The 15,010-nt window shown below is 52.2% G+C and overlaps 7 protein-coding genes across 7 annotated transcripts; 3 read left to right on the top strand and 4 right to left on the bottom strand.

Moving 5' to 3' along the window:
• Positions 1 to 19: 19 nt before the first annotated feature.
• Positions 20 to 1,212, bottom strand: CC1G_14200 (hypothetical protein; the record flags this gene model as incomplete). The annotated part of the gene is made up of 4 exons (XM_002911621.1): positions 20 to 229; positions 288 to 639; positions 696 to 743; positions 812 to 1,212. The coding sequence occupies 4 exons, from the start codon at positions 1,210 to 1,212 to the stop codon at positions 20 to 22; spliced, it is 1,011 nt and encodes a 336-aa protein (XP_002911667.1).
• A 357-nt stretch (positions 1,213 to 1,569) lies between these two features.
• On the bottom strand, positions 1,570 to 3,271 carry CC1G_02041 (hypothetical protein; the record flags this gene model as incomplete). The annotated part of the gene is made up of 12 exons (XM_001830353.2): positions 1,570 to 1,751; positions 1,807 to 1,835; positions 1,883 to 2,013; positions 2,064 to 2,248; positions 2,307 to 2,379; positions 2,438 to 2,486; positions 2,537 to 2,590; positions 2,647 to 2,768; positions 2,821 to 2,889; positions 2,944 to 2,962; positions 3,018 to 3,103; positions 3,155 to 3,271. The coding sequence occupies 12 exons, from the start codon at positions 3,269 to 3,271 to the stop codon at positions 1,570 to 1,572; spliced, it is 1,116 nt and encodes a 371-aa protein (XP_001830405.2).
• A 161-nt stretch (positions 3,272 to 3,432) lies between these two features.
• Positions 3,433 to 5,061, top strand: CC1G_02040 (hypothetical protein; the record flags this gene model as incomplete). Its single annotated transcript, XM_001830352.1, has 1 exon — positions 3,433 to 5,061. One exon carries the CDS (start codon positions 3,433 to 3,435, stop codon positions 5,059 to 5,061), a length of 1,629 nt encoding a protein of 542 aa, XP_001830404.1.
• Positions 5,062 to 5,297: 236 nt separating this feature from the next.
• CC1G_02039 (hypothetical protein) lies at positions 5,298 to 7,052 on the top strand. The gene is made up of 4 exons (XM_001830351.2): positions 5,298 to 5,490; positions 5,547 to 5,610; positions 5,666 to 5,803; positions 5,863 to 7,052. The coding sequence occupies exons 1-4, from the start codon at positions 5,341 to 5,343 to the stop codon at positions 6,882 to 6,884; spliced, it is 1,374 nt and encodes a 457-aa protein (XP_001830403.1). The 5' UTR covers positions 5,298 to 5,340; the 3' UTR covers positions 6,885 to 7,052.
• An 841-nt stretch (positions 7,053 to 7,893) lies between these two features.
• Positions 7,894 to 9,858, top strand: CC1G_02038 (hypothetical protein; the record flags this gene model as incomplete). Its single annotated transcript, XM_001830350.2, has 10 exons — positions 7,894 to 8,132; positions 8,191 to 8,211; positions 8,268 to 8,775; positions 8,842 to 8,960; positions 9,017 to 9,061; positions 9,153 to 9,166; positions 9,226 to 9,396; positions 9,457 to 9,574; positions 9,634 to 9,716; positions 9,775 to 9,858. The coding sequence occupies exons 1-10, from the start codon at positions 7,913 to 7,915 to the stop codon at positions 9,856 to 9,858; spliced, it is 1,383 nt and encodes a 460-aa protein (XP_001830402.1). The 5' UTR covers positions 7,894 to 7,912.
• Positions 9,859 to 9,987: 129 nt separating this feature from the next.
• CC1G_02037 (dipeptidase) lies at positions 9,988 to 12,207 on the bottom strand (the record flags this gene model as incomplete). The annotated part of the gene is made up of 10 exons (XM_001830349.2): positions 9,988 to 10,262; positions 10,320 to 10,398; positions 10,464 to 10,564; positions 10,632 to 10,857; positions 10,910 to 11,059; positions 11,124 to 11,261; positions 11,314 to 11,385; positions 11,438 to 11,561; positions 11,613 to 11,625; positions 11,677 to 12,207. The coding sequence occupies 10 exons, from the start codon at positions 12,205 to 12,207 to the stop codon at positions 10,071 to 10,073; spliced, it is 1,626 nt and encodes a 541-aa protein (XP_001830401.2). The 3' UTR covers positions 9,988 to 10,070.
• Positions 12,208 to 12,412: 205 nt separating this feature from the next.
• On the bottom strand, positions 12,413 to 14,542 carry CC1G_02036 (fumarate reductase; the record flags this gene model as incomplete). The annotated part of the gene is made up of 5 exons (XM_001830348.2): positions 12,413 to 13,419; positions 13,471 to 13,989; positions 14,047 to 14,214; positions 14,269 to 14,389; positions 14,442 to 14,542. The coding sequence occupies 5 exons, from the start codon at positions 14,540 to 14,542 to the stop codon at positions 12,574 to 12,576; spliced, it is 1,755 nt and encodes a 584-aa protein (XP_001830400.1). The 3' UTR covers positions 12,413 to 12,573.
• Between the last annotated feature and the right edge of the window lie 468 nt (positions 14,543 to 15,010).

Here is a 15,010-nt window from a genome sequence, read left to right as displayed (position 1 = left end):
CGAGCCGGATGAAGGAACATTAATCGCGATTCCAGGGAAGCGAACCTCTGAATATACTGTCTTCCAAACCATCAGAATCGGGGCACCAGTCAAACAGGGGCGCGAGCTCCGGTGCTGATGTATAGTAGGAATGAAACCTTGAGAACGGATTCCGTTGTCGCCGCTTGCCTAGCAAGAATGAATGACAACCGTATAGGTCAACTGAGTAAGGTTGATACCCGTTTTTCAACTAAATTCCAAGAGAGGATGAATCAGCCCGCGTATGCACAGAATTAGCACATCGAAACACTTGCCTCGCCTTCCCGAGCAATCGCATTGTGCTGGTCATCATCGGGGTCGACCCCGATATACCCAAAGCGATGTACAGGCCACCGAAGCGCTTTACGATGAAGATCCGTAAAACGTGCCCGTTTGAAATCGTAGCCTACAACGGTGATGTGTTCTGGGTACACGCCCGTGAACTCGTGAAATCGAGCGATGGAAAAGACAAGGTTCTGATAGGAGTCAAGAGCATGGTTTTCGGTGGTAACGCGCTCAGAAACAGGGTCGAGATCGGGTTCGTCGAGAAGTTTGGCGCTTATCGCAAGCCGCAAATATGATTCTGCTTCGGTGGTTGTCGAGGCTGGCCTCGTTTGACCACTTTCAGTTGCGATCAGTCAAGCAATCAACGCTGTTGCGTGAATGAATGTGCTTACCCAGAGAAGACTAATAGCGAACGGGTGTCTTTTTTAGCGAGCTTCGCCCTGGAGCAGAACAAGGTTCCAGCTCAGTATTGCCGATGAATGGTGAATCATGGAAGGGGGGAGCTCACCCTTCGACAATGTGTCGAAAGAAGACATCCACCTGGGACGTCCCTTTCTGATAGTGTTCGAGGATCCAATCATCTTCGTTGAGCCTCGAGGCCGCGTCCACACCTTTCCAGATGGCATGGCACGGCACCACAACCAAGTGGTTCAGATTGGACGATTTGCGGTGTCTGGTGATGGTCGAGAATAACCCAATTGCGGTGTGCTCTGACGATCTTGCCCATGTCGATCCAAGCTGGTGGTGAACGTTTAACACGAGGGATAGCAAGCAGATTGCCGAGAGTATGAGAACCGCAAGGTTGGTCGCCCTAGACCGCGCAAGAAGAGAGTCGAGTACTCTCTTGCGGGGCGACGTGAGCCGTCTGAAGGACCTTTTCCGAGATTCAGTGGCCGGCGCAGGCAGCATCCGTGAGCACCGGGTCCAACGTTTCACAGTCTGGGTTCAGACGCGGACGAGGTGCATCGAGGTGGCAGTCGTGGTGCAAAGAGTTAAGCGCGGGTCAGAATGTGTCAACTGCATCAACTTTTTACATCACGAATCGGTCCTGCAATTCCGGAAATCGCGAAACAGTACATTTAAATATGCATTCAACTACATCACTCTATGACAGCCCCATATCTACCAGTGGGAAACCTTTGCACCACCGGGCTCAAATCTACAAGCGCTAAACGAAAACGGGATGCAAAGACAGCCTTATTTCGTTCTGATGCGTGTCCCTCATTCATTTAAACTGAAAGTAAATGGGAACTTGTACCTCCTTCCTTAGGCACTGCGGCCGGAATGGATATGCTTGGCATATTCGCGTTCGATGGCCCATCTCACAGCTTCATCAACGTCTTCAGCGATGTGGGTAGGAGAATGCTTCGGTGGACCTCTTTCGGGGTCATAGACGCCAGTCTTGACAAGGACCGAATTCCACTTGGCTCCATTTGCTCCAGCAATATCTGAGCAACGCGCAGGTGACGCAACAAGATCGAAAGGTGAAGGGGAAAACCTTACCAGATTCAGGGTTATCACCAATCATATACCTGACGAAATGTTAGTACAAGCGACCGCCTAGGACTAAAGCACGTACAAAGTGGGTGGCAAGGGGCTGTGGCCGAGTTCTTCGCGGAAGTGGCTCGTCAGCACCTCTCTCGCGAAGTCGTAAGTCTCTTTGGAGGGTTTGCCATATTGAACGTGGGGATAATTGCTTCCCGTCAAAGCCTATGGGCTAAGTCAGTGGTCGGCACCAAGCGGGATCCGAGTGAGCGCACCTTGAAGACAGCCTGGAACGCTTCCCTGAAGGCACCCTGACCCAGCCTTGGTTGAGGAAAGTCTGAACGCCAGATGAGATCCGGGTTGCAGAAAACCACGTTGACTGGATTCGAGATGGACTCGATAGGCATAGGGGGTCCTCCGACCACGCCTCCGGACTGGATAATATCACATAGAATTTGGACTGCAGAAAAGGTCGACGGTAAGTCAGGTAAATACGAAGCTAGGGTGAGGAGGAGTACCATCAAGTGCCCAGTTCCTTGGATCATGAAACACGAATACGGCAGATATAGATTCGTTCGAGAAATCTAAGGGCTTCTCAAGCGGTTGTTTTAGTTTCAAGCATATTTTCGACGCGCTTGGAAGCACCCACCCTGGCGACAGCTTTCTCTGCTTCCGTGAGCTGGTGGAAAGGCCAGACACTTTGAGAAGTGAGATGGAAGGCGGACGCTAAACGAAGGAAGGCACCAACGCTGGATTCCAAGCGAGCACATCCAAGGTCGTATACACTTTTTGGAAACCGTAGCTGCAGGATGATGGGATCAACATGTAGTCGAGCTGGTGTTTGACCAGAATACTGACTGCTCAGCGACTTTTCGAACCTTGTCCAACTTCCCACCGAGGACAAGGACAGGTTTATTTGCGTATTGCTTGGCATGCTTCTTGAGTATGGTATGTGCTTGAATGTATTGAGATTCTGCTATCTGTGGGCAGGATGGTCAGGGCCTACATAGGTTGGTTAGGAGGAACACGCACCGGGACGCCCAATTGGGCCGAAAGGCGTTGCGATCTCTCAGCCTCTGTGACTCCGCCTCCATTTGTGAGCTATCCTGTCTGAGTATTGGCTTGATGATTCGGTGCCTGTGAAATGACACTAACCAAAATGTAGGGTATCTTCCTACGAATGCTTAATCAACATCATCTAGAGAAGGAATTGGAGGGGGACAACATACATTCGGAAGGGATTGTCTCCTTGTAGTGTGTTAAGTGCTTTTTTAGCAGCTGGAAGAACGTTTGGACCTCGGATGAGGACGCCATCCTACACAGTGTGTTGTCAGGACCAGGAACGAGACGCGAGGGAAAGACTAACAATGTCGAATACGAAAGCAAGCGGTGGTTGTCGGGGTGCTGCTTGTGTGTGTCTATACCGGAGCAGTGTAGAAGCGCGATTCAAGTTTAAACGTAATGCAGCAGCAGCAAACCTCATCTTCCTTGCGGAATCGCGGACGAAAAGCCAAGAGCAGCCGTCGACTCCTGTGATCGACCTTTATTTGGACACATTTGGCCATGTGGGCGCTTCCCCATCAACGGACCCATGCAAGTTAAGCTCAAGGTTTCCTCGTTTTTCCCTTGTCATCGACCACCGCGATGCTTTCCCTGAAATTGCGCGACTCCAAAGCCTCTGACGCGTCCCCTTCTGTTTCTCTTGAGCGAGGAACGTACAGGATGCGTGCCCCACGTTCAATGAAGCCCGTAGCCCCCCTCGACTTCCACAAGGCGGCCAAACGGTCTCGCCCAACAAATCACCAACAAGACCTCCTCAACAGGAACTTTTCGATTCTGCTAACTGTGTTGGCGTTTGCCTGCATTGGGTGCTTTGCCACGGCTTACTATCTCTTCTCAACTAGGTGGGCCTTGGATTCCTGGCGCGACCCCTCGACCCTGGCTAATGGAACGCTACCAGCTCGCGCACCGTCAGACTTGGCTGACACTGCAGACGGCCTCTCAAATGTCCTACCTATGGCGATGGACCGACTTCTCACCTACCTTCCCCATAGCGGGTTTCACAACCAGCGGATAGCGTTCGAAAATGCGGTGGTCCTGGCCCAACTTCTCAATAGGACCCTACTTGCACCACCAATCCACTTGGCCACCAAGGCCACTCGCTTCATGCAATACGACAGCCTGTTCCAGACACTGGCTCTATCAGGGAGGGAGGGACTACACCATTGCGCATCCATACCCCACTATATATTCACCCCTTTGGAATGTCTCCATTACTCCGACTCCACGACACTACCGTGGACTGCCCTTTTCGATCTGTCTACAGTTCACGCCACCCAACCTGTCATCTACCTTCAGGATTTATCCCAGATAGCTCGCATTCATTCATACTTCTCTCAGGATGCCATAGTCGTCGTCGCGGATGAGAACCCGTACCAGTATCGCTTTCGCGACGCGGGGGATATCACCTCTCATAGGGCGAGCAAGTTTGAAAGGGATATTCTCCTCTCGGAACTCCGAGAATCTACCTCCCCGCTGCTCCAGCTTGGATCCCTGTTTGGATCCCACCGACTCTTACTCAATTCGAGCAGCGCCCAAATTCAACGCAACATCCAATCTAGCATGGTCCTCCGCCACCGCGCCTTAACTCGTGCTGCAGCGCTTGTGAAGAAAGAGATGTCCGAAATTTACCTTGGTGCCCATATTCGAATTGGCGATGGCGATTTCTATGCAAATCGACAAAAAACTATATCCCGGATATGGTGTACACTGCTCCAGAGCGTTGGCCTCGAACAAGATGACATCGTCAAGACTACACTGCACCACGATCTCAAGTTTTCATTCGGAAACGATACATCTCCCTGCCAAGGTACCCGCCAGAAGGGATCGTTGCCAAACGAACTACGACAATGGACCCCTTCGAGCTCGCCCGCAAGATGCCGTCGACCCCAAATTCCTCTGTCTGGAAGCGCCTTCAGCGTCGGCGTACCCTTGTTCATTTCCACGGATGTAGAGAATCCCCGCACCCATCCATTGTTGGCACCAATCCTTACCACCTTCCCTTGTACCTTTTTCCTTTCCGACTTCGATCGCGAAACGGCAGAGCTTGCCGACCTTCAGAACCCGGTGGACGGAATTAGACTTGGTGACTTCTTCATGCCGTTCTTAGATGCGATGGTGGTTGCCAACGCAGCATTGGTTGTCGGGACTGAAGGTAGCACGTTCAGCAAGTATATAGTGACCACTCTGTGGCCATCTTACCATGATACTTGATTTCTGTGGCCAATGTCGAAGGACTCGAACAATTGAATGTGCGCGTTGAGCGCTCTGGTAGAAATCACTGATCAGTGTTCGCCAATCAAACTAAACAGACATCATGATGGATCATCAGAAATGCACAGCCAGGTTGCATCGCAACGCAGCTTTTGTTGCCACCGAATGATGTCCCAGAGCACTCAGACTTATAAAGGCGAAACTGAGCAGATATGGGTTTCTTTTGTCCCTGGTACCCCGTCCTAACCCACCCCCGCACAAATACATTGAGATCTCGCAATGTCGACCATTGAATCCGCGCCTAAGGCCGCTCCCAAGTCTGGATTGGCCTCCCTCGAAGCTTCTGGTCAAGCTCCTACTCCTGCCTCCCCCTTCGTCGAAGGTTTCGAACAATGGGTCAAAGACTTCAACAAGTACGAATCCATGCTTGTAAGTGCATCCTCCTACTTCTTCCCTCAGAGCGCTCAGCTCGAATCCGTGATTAGAGCGATGTCGCCAAGATTTCTCTCAACCCCAAGTACAAGGAGGAATTGAACACTGTCGAGCAATGTACGTGTCCTGCTTCTGGGCGCTTCATCTAAATCTAAACGAACTGGCTCTGTAGGGTTCAAGGAGACCACGATCACTGAGCGAACCGCGACAATGTACCACCTCCTCCAGATTTCCACCCAGGATCAGCTCCGTTTCTTCACTGGTGTTATCCAGCGTCTTCACAAGCCGGATCAGCCAGTCAATACCCCTGGTTCGTACTTCTCGAAACTTTCGAGAGATATCGATTTCTTATAAATGTCTTCGTTTTAGTTTCTGCCGAGCTCTCTGGCAAGCCCAAGCTCGCTAAATTGACTCGCCCGCCCAGCTTGAACCTTCCTATGCCTGGTTCCCCCTCCACCCCCACTCCCCTCACCGCCACCAAGGAGTCGGCCGTGGACGAGCGGAGCCACCTGTCGAACCTCCAGGACCCTAGTACCTGGACCAACGCTACCAACGCTGGGAATACTCCCCTCCTTCCCTTGTTCCAGAAGACCGGAGATGGTGCTGCCCCAACGTCTGCTGCAGTCCCAGGCTTGAGCACCATGAACCCCTACACTCTCAACATGCTCGCCAACGCAGGTCTTTCCCCTGAAGCTCAGCTCCTCGCAGTCCAGTTGATCATGAGTGGCTTGGTCCAACCAACTGGCGCAGGAGGCGCTGCCGCTTCTGCCAAACCTGCAAAGAAGCAGCCTGGCGTCGCCAACTGGCGCAACACACCCACAAGTGCCCGTTATCCTGTCAGCGCTTTGCGTAGCAGCGGTCTCCGCGCTTCAGCTTTGAAGAGCGCTGGCCTGAAGAGCGCCGGTCTGGGTGCTGGGTTGGAAAGCCCTGCTTTGGATTCTCCAAAACCCGAAGACTTTGAACCTGAGATGTTGAACGACATCCCAGGCTGGCTCCGAAGTCTTCGACTCCACAAGTACACCAGCTGCTTCGACGGGCTATCTTGGCAAGAAATGATCTCTCTCGACGACGCCGCTTTGGAGGCAAAGGGTGTCGCTGCACTCGGTGCCAGGCGTCGACTCCTGAGGACATTCGAAATTGCACGCAAGAAGATGGGCCTCGAAGACGACAATGTCACTCCCACCAGTACCGTCACCGCCAATTTGCCAAAGCTCCCTGAGGCTGGTGAAACCCGACCACCCCACAGCGCCGTCCCCATCACCCGTTCCAAACTCTCCATCAATTCGCCTGTTTTCACTCCTACCTCTGCGAAGGAAACAAAGGACGAGGCTCCGGCTGCTGCTGCTAATGGAGAATCAGTTACTCCGGCGGCGGCGGAGGTAAAGGCTTGAGTATGACGAGGACTATTTTTCATTTTCATCAAGGCGTCGTAGTGTACGTTGATTCGTACCGTTGCTTACTATCAGTCTGCGGGATCTCTAATGTATGCACCCTCACAAGACGACCTGTGGTCGTTTTGTTTTCTGACAACGATGCGTTTGCTGTACGTTGAGTCTGCCCGTTGATTCGAGACCACACTTTCCCGTCCACAGTGGAGCTCCAGCTGGCCCACACTAAATACGTATGTACGTACACCGGAACCGGGACCCGATGTGTGGGGCCCGTCAAGCGGGAAGTCTCACCGAGTTCTCGACGGGGCAAGAAAGAGCTCAAATTCTAAATTTTAGAGAAGCATTAAAGCTAAAGCTTGCGAAAGTCTTCCCCAAGTGGGTAAGCACCCAGCGAGTCGACAACACATTTTTTATCCGTCTCGGACTCTCAGGTGGCATGATCGTTTCCAATGCTCTCGTCAACCACGCGATCATGGTTCTCGAGAAGCCATAGCGACCACGGCGGGGCGGGTACTTAGACCAAGCACTACCAGCCTGCAGGCCGAAGCCATACAGTATACCGCGTTTGTGGAAGAGTCTCTTCACTGAGCCACTTCTAAGAGCCGACAGCACACCTGGTAAGTACCTGTCAAATGGCGTGTCGCGATATCACCCAACAAACTGATGACATCCTTTCCATACAGTCCTAGATTCAAGGCCCGTCGCCTGAAACAGGCCATGGCGAGCCCAAGCCATTCGGGTCTCCACCCTGGTTGCTGTTGCCGACGCACGGGAGGAGGCCTGTACAACGTCCGGGTTGCGTCCGGGTTCAGTGTGACATGCAACCCTCCATGGATCCATGGACGAGTTGCGTTCACACCGCACAAATTCAACCTTTGCAGTTTCCGATCATAAACTGAATACCTCCGATTAACGAAGGGTTCTTTCGGCAATCGTGTATCGTGAAAAGGTTATGATTTAAATGACAACCCTTGTGACTGTCACCCTGTTTCCGCCTCCCCCATCCCTCCTTAATCCCTCTGCCAAACATGAAGAGCCACAGACGCGGAGAATCTGTCGACCCCCTTACACTGGCTATGGCTCCCCCACCAGATGAAACTCCCGAACAGAGGAAAGAGCGCCAAAGAAGAGAAGCGGAGGCTGTCGAGGTCAGCAAACGTATCGATGCAGAGCTGAAGGCAGCCAAGGCAGCCCTGAAGAAGCGGAAAGAGGCCGTTCAGGTCCTGGTTCTTGGACAGAGCTTGAGTGGTACGAGATAATCCCTTGCGGCAATGTATGGTAAAGTCTAATTCTATCATCCTCCAAGGCAAATCCACCACTATCAAGAGTGAGCGTCAATTTGACAGCGTTACATGAATGTACCGTAACGTGCCGTGCTTCCAGATTTTCAGATGGCTTATGCTCAGAAGTCTTGGGCGGAGGAAAGGGATTCATGGAAGGCAGTGGTCCTCCTCAACCTTGTGCGGTCGGTTAACATCATCCTCGACGTCCTCAGCGAAACGATCGACAACGCCCAACTTCTCTCTTCTGAAGACTCGTCGTCGCAACAACGGCTCACTCCGCTCACCGAACACCACCGCAATGCTATCCGAAGATTGGGAGTACTTCGACAAATCGAAAGGGACTTGAAGGCTTTCCTTGGTTCCGGCGCTTCGGAAACTGACGAGAACGACCAACGAGTGAACGAGTTCAGTGTGCAATCAAATACAGGATGGAAGGCCGTCCTGGCCAAGGTTCGCAACCCTTCTGGTGGCAAGGAGTTGGACGCACAGCGGAAAGGGTTGCAAGTGATCACCAGTTGCGCAGACGACATCGACTGGCTATGGAAAGACCCCGCAACACAATTTGTCCTCAAAAGTAGAGAAATTAATCTCGAAGACTCCCCGGGCTTGTAAGTGGACACTATTGCTACGTTACACCCTTATCGCAGTTGGGACTGATACGTGATTCTTGACAGCTTCCTCAACGACCTCGCTCGTATCCTCCATCCCGACTATCAACCGTCAGATTCCGATATCGTTCGTGCACGTCTGCGGACAACTGGCGTGCAGGAGTATCACTTCACACTTGACCGAGGTAATCATCTGCCAGGGTGGCCTCCCTTCCAAACTGGACTGACCGAGGTTTTCCAGGAAACAATCATGGCCCGACAGACTGGATCATCTACGACGTTGCAGGTGAATATTGAATACTTATCAAGCTCTCTATAGCCGTGTCACAAATGATCTGCGAATGACGTGAACTGACCTCTCGTCATTTCCTTCACAGGTGCAAGAACATCCGTGAGTTCCCGATTATCGCCTCAATCCTTTCCGTGATTCTCATAATTGCCATGTTTCAGAGGGCCGCATGGGTTCCATATTTCAAGGAAATTACAGCGCTGATCTTCTTAGCGCCGCTCTCGTCCTTTGATGAAACTTTGGCTGAGGATCCGACGATCAACCGACTCGAGGACACCTTCATGCTATGGAAAACAATATGCTCCAACAAACTTTTAGCCCGAGTCCAGATTGTCAGTTCACAGGCGCTTCTTCGGTCTTCATGAGAATGTCCTAACTATTTGTTTTTGCAGATCCTGTTTATGAACAAAGTCGACATCCTGCGGAAGAAGCTCGAGAGCGGTATTCTGGTCAAGAACCACATCCCCGAATTCCGAGACAAAACTAACGATTTCGAGACAGTGTCGAACTGTGAGTGCAAAGCTGATTATCTTGTTGTTGCTCCTACTGACAATCTCCTCACTTTTCAGGGTTCAAGAAATTATTTAAACGGTTGTACTTCGCCAACACTACACCCGGTCGCGAATTCCTGGCTCATTTTACATCCGTTGTGGTCAGTTGCTACCCTTTCCTCCGCTCAATCAACGTATTCACCCAAATTGCAATGGCAGGACACGGAAGCAACAACCCAAACGCTGGCCGCAGTTCAATCTGCCATTCTACGGAACGACTTCGTGAACACTGGACTGCTCTGATTTTGTTACGGTTGGCTTACCTCTGACGTATCTTTATGGTTTATTATTTATGTATCTCTTTTCTTCCACTTTCTGGCTGTGCACCCTTGTCCCGGTTGTATATTCGACTTATAATAATAGCTACAACGAGAATAGGGTAATGTAGTGTTATTAAATGGGCCAGAGAATGATGAAGCAGTACCTCGGAGCGATAAGAAGCGGTATTTGAGGTTTCACAACTCGTCAGTACCTCTCGCAACAGGGATGTCCGTCCGCTTGTCATAAAGGTCATATTTGGGCAAGGTTCCTGCTGCTTGAAGTTCGCGTGCCGTGTTCTCTGCCTTCTTGAGAACACGGAGGAAGTTTCCGCCAGTCAAACCAGCGAGCTCAAACTTGTTCCAGCCTCGCTCGTACAGTTCAGCGATCTGGCAAGAGAACTGGTGAGTAATTGTCAATGGTATCAAACCATATTTGTGGCCTACCAAAGCTGGGTACTTGGAAACGTCTTCCAGTCCCACTGGAACGTCACCAATGCCATCGAAATCGCTACCGATGCCCACACTGTACGAGAATGGTTAGATGATCGCTAGCTTGAAAGCCGTTACGAAGTGTGGCGGACTACTCACTGCAACTTGCCAGCAACGGTTGCAATGTGTTCAATGTGATTCGCCACAGCGTCAACGTCCGCTTGTCCCGGATTGGCAATGAAATAGGGTGCAAAATTGACCTGAATGCATTGGGGACGTCAGCACTCTGGAGCCGTGGTTGCCAGTCGTCCAAGAGTGTGTACGAACCATCACAACACCATCAGTCTTTCCTTCTTCCAGACCGACTAGTTCGAGAACATCGTCAGGAACGTTTCGGGGGACGTCGTGAACCGCACGAGCAGAGGAATGAGACCAGATAACTGGCGCTTTGGTCAATCTCAAAGCCTGCTTCGCCGTTTCATCGGAGGTGTGGGACAGGTCGAGCAGAACACCCAGTCGGTTCATTTCTTCAATCAGCGCAACGCCGAAAGGACTGTCGAAATAGGTGTTTAGTTTAAATGGCGACCTGTGCATATACAGCTTACCTCAAACCGTGATGAAGAGGAATGATACCAGGAAGGAACCCGCACGAGTCCGCAAATGCGTTGTGGCAGGTGTGGGTCAATGTGAGGTATCGCACCCCTAAGGCATGATACTGTCGCAGAATGGAGAGGGAATTCCCCAATTGATGCGCGCTGTAGACAAAGCCTATGCTCAGTATGTTGCCCTCGTCAGTTTTAGGAAAGCTGAGCAGCTCACCCCTCCACACCAATGAGGCCTGCGATCTTCTTGCCAATGATGGCGTGTTCGACGTCACTGGCCGAAAGCGCGAGTTGGAATGTACGAGGGTACTTCGCTATCAAACCCTTTGCGACGTCAATCTGTTCCAATGTGTCTCTAGGGTCTCGTCAGCTAACCTGCCAAAATTACAACACTGGGCGCGACACACCTGACTCTCCAGGAGGCGTTCAGAAAGTCTGGATCATCAACTCCGTTCGGTGGACACGGGACATAGGCAGACCTTAAAGAGACGTCAATTCGAGAAGGTCGATCCAAGGGGGCTGTGACCTTACCAGAAGAAACCTCCGACTTTGCCAACACGAAGTCTTGGGATATCGACATGGCCAGGCAAGGTCGACTCCATGTCCACTGCCGTCAGATTGTTGGCAAAGCGTCCTCGGACAGCGATAGGAAGGTCTGTTGACGAGAATGAGTGACCAACGAAACATTATTTTTGAGAATTCTCACCAATGTGCCCATCCTGACATGCCACTTTTCAGCCGCGGCCTATAGACACTGAGGACCTACTTACAATGACTGGTGCGTTATCAAGGATAACCAAGGCAGCCAGGGCAGGATCCTTTGGGATAGCGCCGAACCAGGGGCCAATAAAATCATGAAAGTCTTCGAAGAGCAGCAAAAGCACCAAAGCAACAGCGAATAGAACGGTGAGCCATCCCCAAACGACAGCTCGAATTCGAGGATTGGAATCGCAAGAAGAGTGTTGTTGCTCTGGAACCTGGTGGTGGCTGCTGTTCCTGCTGCTGCTGCTCCTGGACCTGAATGGACGAAGTAAAGGGGAAGTTTCTGTCGCACCAGTCGAAGTTGGTTGGTTGCTGCTAGAAGCTGGAGCATTGTTTCCCGAAGGCAGAAGTTGCTGGACCATCCCTAGTAAAAGAGCGTTGCGTGCGGCACGACCAGCACTCGAGGAGGAACCAGAGGAAGATTGGTTGCCAGTAACGCGTTTCCACCAACGAGTCTTCTTGCCATCCTTGCTTCCTCTGCTGCTGTCGCTTGAACTCGAGCTTGACGAGCTGCTGCTCGAACTCCTGGAGCGTACCATGACGGTTTGAGCAGACCTTTGCCACCATCACCAATCCCCATGTCGTCCCCATGTCGCAACGCGGCAACGATTCCGCTCAACAAGGCCAAGAAAACGCGATAACAGTATGGCCGATGATCTCATCTAAATCACAAGCCTGAGGCTCCAAAACGATTTTCAAATCGAAACTTGCACACAAAATTTCGTGCCGGAATGCGAGTTCAGAGAGAGGGAAATAAAAGAATACAATAAATCGAAGTACTAAAATACACCGGTTATAACTTGGGTAGTAGATAAATATTGCAGTGGTAATGGATGGTAATGAGGATCTAGCAGAGTGCGATGCTACTTTTAGTCCAGGAGTGAAAGCAAGCGTTCGTCTCATGCTCATGGCTTCTTAACTCGGCCGATGACGGTGTCGGGAGCATACCGAGGGATGACCTTGGCGTCGTGAAGCATGTTGAACTCCTCGGTGGCGTCGCGGCCGGCGTAGAGGAGGATGGCCTTCTCACCTCCGGGGTGGTCAGCGAGGAAGTTAGTCACATCGAGGACCTGGCCGTCGATGATGACCCAAACATCATCCTTCGTGTTATGCTTGGCAACTTCCTCGACGGTGTACTCGGCTTCAGCAGTCTTTCCAACAGGGGCAGCGGCGGCAGAGGTGGGAGCGGCGGCGGGGGAAGGTTGGGATGAAGGAGCACCGAGCTGGCCGGCCAAAGCATCGAGACGACCACCAGCCTTGCGGACGGCAGCGCTCTGGGTCTGGAGAAGGTAGGAAGCGGCAGAGTCACCAGAGACACGACCGAAGACGACGCATCCCAAGAGTGAGGAGCCGCCGAGACGATTGGCACCGTGGACACCACCAGCAACCTCACCAGCAGCGAAGAGACCGGGGATGGGCTTGCCGTTGGTGCCGAGGACACGAGACTCGGCGTCGATCTCGAGACCACCCATGGTGTAGTGGAGGACGGGGGTCATGATAGCGACGTGGAAGAAGTCGTCGAATTTCCATTCGCCCTGGAAGAACTTCTTGCCGAAGGGATCCTTCTTGGTGCGGACAGACTGGTTGTAGTCCTCGAAGGTCTTCTTGAGAACGGCAGGGGCGACACCGAACTCCTTGGCGAGGGCCTCACCAGAGTCGAATCGCTTCATGAGGCCACGACCGACATAGTGCTTACAGTGCCAGGCGATCTCATCGGAGGCCTGGCCATTAAGGACGAGTCGGATGGGGTACTGCCGAGCAAGATGAGCATCACGCCAAATATTTAGAGGGAAATGACGTACCTTTCCATTCTCCCAGATCTTGCCGGTGACGTAGTCACGGTGCTGCAACTCATCGACGAACCGAGCACCAGTGTTGTCGAGCAAGAGACCACCGACACCGCGAAGGGCCTCAGCGGCCAAGAACTTGACCTTGGCGTCGGGCTCGTTGGGGTCAACGAGGCCAGTGGGGTGAACCTGAACCTTCTCAAGGTCGACGGCGTTGGCACCTGCAGCGAGGGCGAGCTTGTGGCCGTCACCGGTGCAGTGCTCACCGTTGGTGGTGGGCAAGTTCCAGAACTCGGGGCGGTGCTTCTTCAAGAGGGAGTCCTCAGTGAAGTCAGCGGCATAACCGCCAGTGGCGAGAACAACAGGGCCATAGGCAGTGTGGGTCTTGTCAGCGTGGCTGTATTCAACACCGACGACGGCTCCAGACTCGTCCTTGAGAAGCTTGGTAACGCGAGCCTTCTTGATAATCTTGACGCGGTCGGGGTCCGAAACAGCAAGATCCTCGAGACGCTCCATCTGTGCGTAGGTCATGACCTGGAAGAATGTGCTATTAGCGCTGGTTCAAGTGCAACAGAAGAGGGCCAGACATACCATTCCGGGGAACTGGGCATCACCACGGTGAGTACGGGGCTGGCTGTGGCCGCCGAGACGAGCGACCTTGGAGAGGTCAAGTTGGAACTTGTCTTGCAGCCAGTTGACAGCATCGCCGGACTTGTAGGTGAGGACTCGGATAAGGTCGTCACGGGCGAGATCACGAGCCTGTATAGGATATATAAACGACGGGCATTGGACAAAGATGATCTAAAAACATACGGATTTCTTGGTGTCGGCGAAGAAAGTCTCAGGAGTATCGGGGATGTTCAAATGGCGCTGGGAGTTGGTTCCAGCACCGTTGATACCAGAGGTGGCCTTGGTAGAGTTTCCACCCATGAAACTATAAAACTGTCAGACTGGGTGGGGAGATAGATGAGGTTCATGGGACTCACGGTTGCTTGTCGAGCAACAAGACGCTAGCGCCACGCTCGAGGAGAGTGTGAGCAGCAGAGAGACCGGCGAGACCGCCACCGACGACAATAACTTGGGCCATTTTGGATGTGTATATGGAGAGAAGGTAGTGGATGGAGGTGAAGTTGCAGAACGACGGAGAATGAGTTTATAAGAGATTCACGCTTTAGGCATTTCCGATGCAATTGAGTATCATGTGAAATTCGCTAAAGTTGCCGTCACATGATCATGCGGTCACCAGTTCCGGCCGACCAACCGCCAATCCTCTTCTCCACCCTTGACCAGAGTCTGTGATTCATGGCCTCCATCCGTGGCCAACGAAAAAATAAAACACACAAAAATCGTGCTCTCGCTACTCTAGCCCAACTCTACCACCGCTGAATTTACAGGACCCGAGTCTCCAAACGCTTCCGTGAATCAACGTTCATGCACCCGGTCCACAACTTTACCGGGCTGAGCACTTTGTGGGGTGAATCGATTTTCGAACCCCTTTGAATTCCGTTCCGGCTCGTGTATCATATCTCCCGGGTCCTCCTCGTATACAAATGTA

The sequence above is a fragment of the Coprinopsis cinerea genome (genome assembly GCF_000182895.1).
Source record: "Coprinopsis cinerea okayama7#130 chromosome 3 map unlocalized cont3.3, whole genome shotgun sequence".
NCBI lineage: Eukaryota > Fungi > Basidiomycota > Agaricomycetes > Agaricales > Psathyrellaceae > Coprinopsis > Coprinopsis cinerea.
This window is presented reverse-complemented; position numbering and strand designations above follow the sequence as displayed.

Excerpts from the sequence above, each read along its gene's own strand:
- CC1G_02039 (XM_001830351.2), top strand. The coding sequence starts at position 5,341 with ATGTCGACCATTGAATCCGCGCCTAAGGCCGCTCCCAAGTCTGGATTG. Across the intron at positions 5,491-5,546 it reads ACAAGTACGAATCCATGCTT|AGCGATGTCGCCAAGATTTC; the intron begins GTAAGTGCATCC and ends ATCCGTGATTAG. Across the intron at positions 5,611-5,665 it reads ATTGAACACTGTCGAGCAAT|GGTTCAAGGAGACCACGATC; the intron begins GTACGTGTCCTG and ends CTGGCTCTGTAG.